The sequence below is a fragment of the Clytia hemisphaerica genome, unplaced genomic scaffold (genome assembly GCF_902728285.1).
Source record: "Clytia hemisphaerica strain Z4C2 unplaced genomic scaffold, Clytia hemisphaerica genome assembly, whole genome shotgun sequence".
NCBI lineage: Eukaryota > Metazoa > Cnidaria > Hydrozoa > Leptothecata > Clytiidae > Clytia > Clytia hemisphaerica.
In genome coordinates, this window is record NW_027103657.1 from 135541 (window position 1) to 146897 (window position 11357).

An 11357-nucleotide genomic window follows, 5' to 3' on the forward strand; every position below is an offset into this window, starting at 1 on the left:
AAAATCAGATCAATTTTCGTTGGATGAACTTTTTTCTGCCAATTTTTTTTTTTCCGTGAAATTAAATCTCGGCAAATCACATGAGAATGCTGATTTTTGATCAATTTATACAGAAAATTTGGCTAAAATTATATTTGGCGTGCGAAATTTATTTTTGCGGAAATCGATTTAGATTTAAATCTTCGAAACTTTTACTATGATGTTTTTCAACCTCATTTATAAACACCTTGGTAGTAGTTGCACTGATTATCAAAAATATTATATTATTTTTTTTTCAGAGAAAAACAGATCGCAAAATATTATAAAACCAACAATTATCCATCAGAGAAAAAAAAGACTACAAAACTCTATGGTCACACAAAGCCAAGTCAAAAAATATGTATTTGGTATTTTGTATCCTCGTTTTGTTCGTGTGTCACTCATTACAACAATGTACGAATTCCGATTTTTACGAAAAACAAATCAAAAACCATAACACGGAAACGAGGCTAACATACCTCGAAAATGGAAACTACACAATACAAGCTTTACTTGTGTTTTCCGAAATGAACACAAAATGTGGTCAAATTTCCAAATCGGGATTAATTTCCATGTTTTCAATCCGATATGCGATCGGGAAATTTAATGATGATCCGTTTTATGGGAGTAGAGCCCGAATCGGGTTACAACTGGATGATAGTTGTGGGCAATTACCAACAACCATGGCACGTGGAATCGAGGTGGTCTCATTTCATCGGAATAATTCCGTTTGTCGATCGGATTTTATCCGTTGTAACAAGGATGACGTGAAAAATGTCGACATCAAAGAAGCGTCAGCCCTCATTGGCACGTTAATGAGTTTTACGACAATTCCTTTGTCCAGTTTAATGTCCCTGTACGATATACCACAAGTCAGTCCTTCAGCTTCCAGTCGTCTCCTCAGCAAGAAAGAACTCTACAAATCTTTCTTTCGGACAATTTCTTCGGACACTAATCAAATTAAAGCCATGTTGGATATCTTTAAAAAGTAAGTTTCTTTATTTTCATCTCGTTTGATTTTCGCTTTATATAAAGCAGATCATAACATAAGCGATCCTCAATTGCCATTTATGTAAGGTTTAAAGGTTTTGTTTTTAAATAAGAGTGATATCGTTTGCTTACTCATCAATTTTGATTCATAAGCTTTTTCACATTGGATTGACACGGATGTGGAGCAAGATTGGTCAGAAAGAGGAAAAGAAAAACATTTTTTGCTTCTATCAGCATAATATAACAATATGCAGACACTGTCCTGATATGAAATATGTGTCTGATTCGAAACGGGAACACTAAATAAAAAAAAATAAAACCTTTAATCCCTTTTAAAATGGAAATCTCTTACCGATGTTTTGAAATTTTCATGTTTTCCTTCCAATTGTCTTCCAACAATATAGGTTCAAATGGAATTATATTTTCGCCGTGGGTTCTGATGACGATTATGGAAAACTGGGCGTGTCCGATCTTAAACAATTGACCAGTAGTTTGGAAGGGAAAGAGAAGATCTGTATTTACAAAGATGAATACATACCATACCAGTCCGAGAAAACAGAATCGAAAATTAAAGAGGTTGTCAGCAAAATCAAAGAGGGAAAAGATGCTAAGGTATGACTGTCATGCAACGTTGTTTCAACGTTCATTTTCAACGCTATATGATGAACTTCTCACAGACCCGGTAGGATTTTTTCAGCCAGTGGAGATAGAAATAACGGACTGAAACTCGATGGGGATTGATATTCCCATACTTTTTATGACTGGGGATTTCTGAGTTTACAACAGCACGATTGGGTTGTCGTTTTATTCCTGAACGTTGAAAGTATAGGGGAACGCACTAGGCTCGAATAACTGATAAGCTGCATTTTTCATACTATAAAAATTATGATAGGCAGGGCAAAAAGTCGGCCGTCTAAACTAGTATTTCGGATAATAACCTGAGTTTACAACAACACGATCTTCTTCTGTTTTATAGGTTGTCGTCTTATTTCTGTACGTTGAGAGTATAGGGGAACGCATCATAGCTGAAGCTCAACGTCAAGGAGTGGAACGTATTTGGTTAACCAGTGAAGCATGGAATCCTGCTGCTGCTACCATCTTCTCAAAGAAACTCCACCTCCAAAATCAAACTCATGGTTAGTTGAATTTTGACAAAAAAACATGATTTTCATGACGTAATGTTTTGTACGGAAGCATTTAAAATAACACGGGCGTTTGCTACTAGTTTTATTGTTTGAATGCAAAATTAATGACAGACACCTACTCTTTTTAGGGGGCTTCCGCTAAAAACATTGCTTCAATAATGTCACATCGATAAAGACCAAAGAAAAATTCTTTTTACGAGGAACTATAAAATCTGGACGTGTTTTGAGATGGGTCGATTTTTTGATTTCTCATCAGAAACAAAAATTTCACGTAAATAAATTTGATAAGCTCTCAAAACATTCCTTCACTTTATAGGTATCCTGTCTGTATCTCTACAAAGTCACAAGTTACCAAAACTTCAAAATTATATCAAAAAAGAAGTCCTCACAAATTACAAATGCAATAAGTGGCTCCAACAATACATTCAGAATATGTGGGGATGTCAAATTGATACCCTGAGACAATCTGACAAAGCTTTCACTTGCCAAGGATCTAGCGAGGTGGTCAATTCCTCCATTGTGATTAGAGAGTTGGTCACCGAGCTGCCAGGAGGAACAGATCGTTTAATAGATGCTGGATACGCTCTCGGTTTAGCTATGAATACCGTGCTTAATCAAACTTGTCCGCGCGATGGGTCCAAGTGTCAAATTCCTAAGCTAAGACCAGCCGATATTACTGACGCAATGGAGAAGATTTCTTTCATAAATGACCAGGTTAGATTTTTAATATTAACATGTCCGAGTAATGATCTATTATATAGTGTGTCCGAAAAAAGTGAAACAGACTTGATATTATTTTTATTTCGTTCAAACGATAACTGTTCATTTTCCTAGGTATTCCTCACAATCAATACCTATCAACCCTCAGCGGTACGGTCGGCTTTTGGGGGGACTGGTAATTCTTTGTCTATAAGAATGCAAAATGAAACAGACATTTTGTCATCATTCTTTTCCAATAAACTCAAACCCAGCCTCCTAACGGTGTAAGGGTTGGTGGTATAAATTATGAAGATCATTCTTTAGATGAAATTTAATTTAAAACTGTTTCTTTAGGTTTTCAAACGCTTATATTTACTTAATATTCTCCATAAACATCATGTCTAGCCGAACTCGGGGGAAAATTTTGACGATACCTTTCTTACGGTATTGTCCTCGTAAAAAACAATGAATATGGGTTTAATCACAGATTTATAAAGCCCGAAGGGCTAGATGTCGTGCTTTAAACCATCGCAGGCAAGAAAAACTGAATATAGCAAAAAATATCGTTGCTATTGTTTTCGAAAACCCACATAGCTTCTGATTGGTCAAACGCTGAAATTTTATTGTTAATGTTATGTCACCTAAGTAGGATTTCCTACCTAACCACGGCACACTTTTCAGCCAAAGCACGAGATCTAGCCTTTCGGGCTTTATAAATCTATGGGTTTAATGGTATATTCATAATTTCCTTATTTTGAGTAATGATCAGATTATTAAAAACTATTGTTTTCAATTTCCGCAGGGAAAGAATATCACATTTAACAAAGACGGGGAACCAACCACTGCTTTCTATACAATCGAGAACCTAGTCCATGATGGGGAGAAGATGGTGTACCAACCTATCGGAAATTGGTCTGAGAAAAATCTTCAGTTGGATATGGACGCTATACAATGGCCTTATTGGTTTGAAAAGAATACGACTGTAGGTGAGATTGACTTCCCGTCATCTCGTTGCAGTAGAGAATGTCAACCAGGCGAGTTTGTAGTCGGACGCACCGGTTGTTGCTGGAATTGCCACAAGTGTTTAAGCTACAAGAACTATACCGACACGCCAATGCTTGATAAATGCAAGACTTGCTCAAAGTATTACCACACCTTAGATAACAAGGTATGTATTCCAACTGAAATAAAATGGTTGGAGATCAACGACCCGGCTGGCATGTCTATTGTCATTATCAGTGCAATTGGCTTCCTTGCTACATTTGCGACTACCATCTTCATAGCTAAGTATAACGCCTTAGTTACACTGTACGATTCCTCTAAACACATGTTATCGTTCGTCTGTGTTTTGTTGTTCCTGACTTTCATCTACGGGCCGTTGCACATTTTGGAGCCGAATGACGCCCTGTGTAAATTCCGGAATGGATATTTCTTCATTCTCCTCATGATGTATTGTGCGTTCGTGCTTGTACAAACACAAGCTATGACCAGTTATCTGAAAGGGCACGCGGACCGTACGTTCGGCGGGATTCTGTTAGCCACACAATTGCTGGTGCTTCTAATGTTCTTTCTACTTGAACTGGTATCGGTCATTGCATGGTTATACGTGGACGGCTATCAATTAAAAGAGGACCGTGACACAACATCTCAAGTCATTTTAAAGCAATGTGAAGTGGAATTTACAGCCGCTCGACTCGTTTCCACGTTTATCCCCTGCATCATTTTGATCATCGCTACTTTCTGCGCATTCCGTGAGCGGAATGCAGATCACTCGTTCTATGAGCCGAAGTTCCTCAGTTTCTCATGCATCGCTTTGTGTATCATAATCGTGGCTTTTCTACCGACCTTCAGATATGTTGTCGGTATTTACAAAGCTATAGTCCTGGCTTACACTATGAATGTGTTTGGATTTACGTTCCTAGTGTGTCTCATCCTACCGAAAGTGTACGTCGGAGTGATACGCAAGCGCCGCGGAAAGGATGAATACCCATTAAAGAAAAGCGCTACCAAGCGTAAGAAGAATAAAAAAGAAGACAAGAAGAAACAAAACGACACCCAGTTGGAAACAACAAGCGTCATTGAAACCACCATGACCCGACCACTGGGAACGGTCGATAATTCGACCTCCGAAGTATCGGACACGGCCGATATCCGACTTGATGAGAAGCAGCTCAACGGAAAGCAACACAGTGAGCAACTCACTTTCAGTAATGGTGGAAATTCTCAGGGAGAAAAATGCTAATAAAGGAGAGACTCTTGGTATTTAAATGGTAACAGATATTAACGAATAGATGGAGGACGACTCTCATATTCGAATCAATTTCATAATTGGTCACTGTACAAATTAGCAAAAGTTTATGTAATTGCATTTTTGAGGACGCCGGAGTGACTGAAGCGTTTTTGAATAACTCGCAAAATAGTGGATGGTAAAAATGTTGATTTATCATCCTTCCTAGTCAGTTAGGATCTAGACAAATCATTAGCTAACCATCAATGTCGCTGAAATACACAGATACATGAACTCGCTATTCTCCCTCAATGGGGAACTGAATCCGATGACAAATAACTTTGGATGAATGAAGTAGGGCTAGAAACGAATCTCCCAGTAGGATTTGGAGCCGCCAAATCCTACCTAAGTTGCGCGGCCTTGAACGGCCCGGGTGGTTTTTATACAAATTCCTGCTTGAAAGTAAAATTTGCCGCTATATATCAATAAATATACCACTCGTAAACAAAGAAACCGCTAAATTCAATCCGTCGTTAAAAATAACGGCGTATATATTAAGGCTTCACTTTTTCTTACCTGAGAATGGTTAAAGATTCGCTTCTAGCCCTTCGGGATTTTACTTCATTGCTTTGAGTTATATACCTAGTGGAGATCTTTGGTCATTCCTTGAAAGAACATAAATCACATAATCGCTTAGATGATTACCTGGTGTAGTCTAGCTTCTTAACACTTTTTAATGGCATACTTTATCAGGATATTTTGTTTCTTGACTAGATAGAGGAATTTATTATCATAACATACTTTTACAGACGAGCTTTCCTTGGAGCTTCTTGAAACTCGATTTCATTGATGAGAAGGAATCTTAAGGGATCTATATTGAAATATTTTCGTAGAATTTTATTATAAAGGTTGGTTGAGGAGTATATTTACTATATTTTGATCTAATTTTTTTATTTAATTTATTTAAAAACTCACTCCTATATATACACACTTGGTTGTCAAATGGTTTTTATATTTTACAGTCTTGATGAAGTTTAAGGATGTCTCAAGGGAAATTTCTGCCGAATATATGGGATTGAAATTTCGTCACTATCATTTTATCACGCACATTCGGCTTTGGCAAAAATAGACATTCTGACCGGGAATTCCACTACGGCTTAACCCTTTCCTTGCCGCTGACGGCATATGTCGACAATAGCGAAGTAAATACATATCACTTATATTTCTGATATTTTTTAGAAAATAAAGCTAAATGAGATGGTAAACTCTGTGGTCGATCATGTCGGTATATGCCGACATCTGGCAAATAGGTCGAACCCTTAAAAAGTACAAACGGATATCACTGCTTAACTAGAAAATACACAATTTTAAGATTGAGAATCTTCGCTCATGTGTAATATAATATTTTTGGTGCAAAAATCCAAACTTCTTCAAATCTTATCTCCATAGTCTTTGACAAGCCATGATATAATCTTCTCGTAAATTTTATTAGTATAACAGCTTTTATGTTTCACTATAACTTAAGATTTTCAATGGTCCTTATATTATTACTCTCAAGATATATTTTGTAGTCTTGTAAATAAAAAGAAATTTTAGTATAAAGTATCTATACAGAGATTTTGTTCTTACCTTTTTTTGCATCTTCATTATAATCTAAAAAAGTTTACTTAAAGTTTTATTTCGATGGCTTTATGTCAGAACTTTTCAAGGTTTCTATTCTGCTCATCTCTATGACGAGCCCTATGTTGCAAAACTATGATAGTCTCGCAATCAGAATAATCGCTATCGAAAAACCTGAAAGTTCTAGGAAAATCATAACTAAGACTAAGAAAACTGGAAAACGAGGTCATACTTCCAGAATAACTTTGTCAAAAACAAACCATTATAAAAATTGCTCTTGATCTTGAATTTTCTATTTTCCACATTGTTGAAAAATCATAAGTCGTGATAAGCCCCCCCCCCTGGTCTATCCATATTTTTCAGACATTTTCAAAGTAATATTTTTAAATTTTTTCTGTTCATAGTATCTTTTCATATTTCTTTTCTTCTTTGTAGATTAATTGTTTATTTTACGTACATTTTAATTTTTAATTTTCATAATTTAAAAATACATGGATATAGTTTTAGAAGTTAAACTTGGGTTTCGAAAGGTTAACCACTGTCATGAATCTTTGACACAGCTGATGTAGTTCACGTTCTCGGCTAAGATTACCTAAATCTGCTTCTGGTAAAAGTCAGCAGCAGCATTACATCATAGTCTATATATAAAACCCCGGTCTGGAAGCCTTTTGTTTCTTTCCATTGTTTCTTACTTGAACTTGCGTTGATAAATTAGTTTGTTTTGCTCACTTTTTGATCATGTGATTAAATCTTAAACCAATACCAAGAGGAGCACTTGGTAACGTGATCAAAAACTGAGCAAATCGATTTTCATCTTTTGATAATAACAAAGGTAAAAGCTAACAAAAAGCTAACAATAAGCTTCTAGACCAGTGTTTTTATGTGGATTATAATTACATAAACTATTTTCTTTAAAAAGCGTTTCACAAGTCATCGACACTCGTACTTGTCTCCCAAATGCTTCCTTACGCAGGGGCGTATCCCCACATACTAAGATATATCCGCCTTTATGAGGAGTCATGCAATGAGCTGGTAATGCATTTTCCCCAAATCTTTCATCGGGTTGTTGACATTGTGAAAGCTTTTGTATCACATTCCATCAAGTTGTCGACTTAACCCTCAAATACTTCTTAACATGAGGGCACATTTCCATCGACACCCAGGGAGGGGGCGGGAACTTTGCATACAGTTTTGTCTTGACAAAGTCTTTCACATTCTATCCAGTTGTTGATATTCATATTTAACCCTCAAATACTTTCTAACATAAGGACATATCTTCATATCAACGCCCAAGGAGGGGGCGGCAACATTGCATACAGTCTTATCTTGGCAAAGTCTTTCACATTCCATCAAGTTGTCGGCATTCATATTTAACCCTCAAATACTTTCTAACATAAGGACATATCTTCATATCAACGCCCAAGGAGGGGGCGGCAACATTGCATACAGTCTTATCTTGGCAAAGTCTTTCACATTCCATCCAGTTGTCGACATTCATATTTAACCCTCAAATACTTTCTAACATGAGGCCATATCTCCATATCAACGCCCAAGGAGGGGGCGGCAACATTGCATACAGTCTTATCTTGGCAAAGTCTTTCACATTCTATCCAGTTGTCGACATTCATACTTAACCCTCAAATACTTTCTAACATAAGGACATATCTTCATATCAACGCCCAAGGAGGGGGCGGCAACATTACATATAGTTTTGTCTCGGCAAAGTCTTTCACATTCCATTAAGTTGTCAACATTCATATTTAACCCTCAAATACTTTCTAACATGAGGCCATATCTCCATATCAACGCCCAAGGAGGGGGCGGCAACATTACATATAGTTTTGTCTTGGAAAAGTCTTTCACATTCCATCAAGTTGTCGGCATTCATACTTAACCCTCAAATACTTTCTAACATGAGGACATATTTCCATATCAACGCCCAAGGAGGGGGCGGCAACATTGCATACAGTCTTATCTTGGCATTCTTCCTCCACTTTTTGAAATGGTAGATTTTTCGGCAACGGCAGACAATTCTCTTTGTGTGATAATGGTGATAAAGGATCGTCCACCTAAGAATGATAAATTGTGATGTTAATTAAAGAGATAACTATGTCTTGTCGCACGTTTATAGTCCCTTATGCGTACCGTATTTACTTCGATTTATTATGGTTTTTGTTTTTTAGGCGTTTAATGGAAGTAATACGATATTTCTGAAAGTTTTGAAAGCCTTTGGAAGCCTAAATATGTTTCTTTTTCAGTATGTTAATTTTCAAGCATTTTGGTGTGAGCTCCTTACAGAAATGCATTTTCAGGGCCTTTAGAATGCTCATAAATATTCTTAAATGTTTTTCTATAGATGTTTCAATGGTTACCTTTTGTTCCTTTATTTAGATGCTCTAACAAACAAAAAAGTATAAAAATAAAGAAAGAAAAAATCTGGTTGACATTCGAGAGGTAAAGATATATGGCAAATTGGGGATCTTATGGATGTAGTGGTCAATTGATATGGCATTAATTATTGGTCAATTTTCTTCGTTGGTAAGTATTTTAAGCTTATCCAACAGTGGGATCACTGGGCCCTAAACAACTCTTGCGCAGACCTAGTATCTACGGCTAATTTCAAAATTCATTGCCGTACTACGAGCCCGGGGCGGGGGGGGGGGGTACTCAGGCAAATGGAGGTACGGTATGTGCCGCTCTTAAGGGTATCTTTTTTTTATTTCCAAAGTCCTGGTAAGGTCGGAAAAATCAGAAAATCAAATTTCAAAATAGGAAAGTTTCAACTTATTACCCCCGGAAAGATCGAAATTTGGTCAAAATTGGTCAAATTTATCCCAGTAAGGGTCGTAAAATTCACAAAATTTTCCTTTCTTTTCTCCTTTTTTAGTCCCGGTAAGGGTCCAAGGGTCGAAAGTCGGGCGGCCCCCCCCCTGTAAGCTCGCAACCCTAGTACCCCCCCCCCCCCCCCGGGACTACGAAGCGATAAACGTGACATACACCCTGGTACAGAGTACGATTTCCCTGATTTAATCTGTGTTAAGATCTTTTAACCGTACTTTCATGTCATGTTGCAAATGTTCTTAATTTTAATACACTTATACTTATACTACACTTAGTAAAGTAAGAATAGCAATACTAGAGAAACAAAAATATCAAGAAAGACTACACCTTACTCTACAAAAACACACGCCTTCGGATGTTCTTAACTTTTTGAGTTTCAAACCTAAAAATGTTCTTAACATGATCTTAGTTTCACCATTTTGTGAGTGACTTTACCAATTTCCCTAAGAAATCGGGTGTTTCAAACACAAAGCCTTAAAATGTTCTTAGCTTGTTCTTAACATTCATTTTGGCCATCGAAGCCTATTATGTTCTTATATAGTTTGTTGTTATAAAAAAAACGTGTATACTTTGCAAACAAAAAGCTTCGAGGCAAAAACTTTAAGAAATTTGTAAAAACATTAAAAAGCTTTGCAGACCTTAGAACTCTCACCATAACACTCGCAAAATGATGAAAAGAAGAAAACACTTTGGAAGTGATAGGGTCATGATATACTGATATATACTAGCAAAATTTTTGAATTTTAGCTCTACAAGAGGCGATCTGAAAAACAGGTCTTTTTTAACGTTTTTAAACAGAATTTGGCTTGATTGGTAAATTTTCTTTTTATTTTGAAAATGCTTCGGCGCCTGCTTAAGACTCAAAAAAGTTGAGAACACCTATACGTTTTTTTATAAGAGCAAACTATATAAGAACATAAGGCTTAGATGGCCAAAATATCAAGAAAAAGTTAATAACTTTTTTTAAGGCTTTGCGGACCTTACAACGCCCGATTTCAAAGGAAAATGGACAAAAATATTCAAAAAATGGCGAAAATAAGAACATGTTAAGAACATTTTTAGGATTAAAACTCAAAAAGTTGAGAACATCCCAAGGCTTTAAAATTTTCGACGTTCTTATAAAAAAAACGTGTACCTATACAGTTTCTTATTAAAAATCTCAAAACAAGAAACACTCACCTGACACTCAAAATCATTATCACGTCCCCAAAAAGCTTCAGTGATTCGAATTCCTTGATAATGATCACACATCAAATTCATATTTTCTTTGTCACAGGCCACCATCTCATTGGGTTTGCTGATCAACCAGTTTGTTACGTGACCTCTGTGTGACGTCACCATACTGATCATCAATAATAATGATGTCATCAACAACATACTAGTATGTTTTGAAATTATCATCTTTTATGTTTTCTTTTCGATACACGTTTTTTTTTTTTATTAGAACCTAGTTTATAAGAACATATAGGCTGAAATTCGTCGAAAAATTAAGAACATCTTAAGAACATGCCCAGCCTCAGTTTGGAAAAAAATGACAAGAAACTACAATTTTTCCTCTTTTTAAGCAGTTTTAACCGAATTTAGGGGTCTTTATTTTGTATCATATTGTCGATTTAGAGTAGTCTGAAAAATTAAGAACGCATTTAAGAACATTCTAGGCTGAAAATTGCTAAAAAAATAAGCACATCCAGGCTCAGCCAAATTTTAGGTGTTCTAATAAAAAAAAAACGTGTATTTACAAAGTTTCATTTAATTCAAAAAAATTATTGAAATGTCCAAATATTTCTTGAATCCTGCTCGTAACACACTTTCTGTAC

General features: G+C 36.2%; 2 protein-coding genes across 2 annotated transcripts; one reads left to right on the top strand and one right to left on the bottom strand.

Moving 5' to 3' along the window:
• The first annotated feature begins 276 nt into the window (after positions 1 to 276).
• Positions 277 to 5177, top strand: LOC136803194 (extracellular calcium-sensing receptor-like). The gene is made up of 5 exons (XM_067059928.1): positions 277 to 1006; positions 1413 to 1620; positions 1985 to 2144; positions 2470 to 2867; positions 3655 to 5177. The coding sequence occupies exons 1-5, from the start codon at positions 378 to 380 to the stop codon at positions 5092 to 5094; spliced, it is 2835 nt and encodes a 944-aa protein (XP_066916029.1). The 5' UTR covers positions 277 to 377; the 3' UTR covers positions 5095 to 5177.
• A 3307-nt stretch (positions 5178 to 8484) lies between these two features.
• Positions 8485 to 10978, bottom strand: LOC136803196 (protein eva-1 homolog C-like). The gene is made up of 2 exons (XM_067059931.1): positions 10720 to 10978; positions 8485 to 8768 (listed from the first exon to the last, which is right to left on the bottom strand). Exons 1-2 carry the CDS (start codon positions 10939 to 10941, stop codon positions 8559 to 8561), a joined length of 432 nt encoding a protein of 143 aa, XP_066916032.1. The 5' UTR covers positions 10942 to 10978; the 3' UTR covers positions 8485 to 8558.
• Positions 10979 to 11357: the final 379 nt, after the last annotated feature.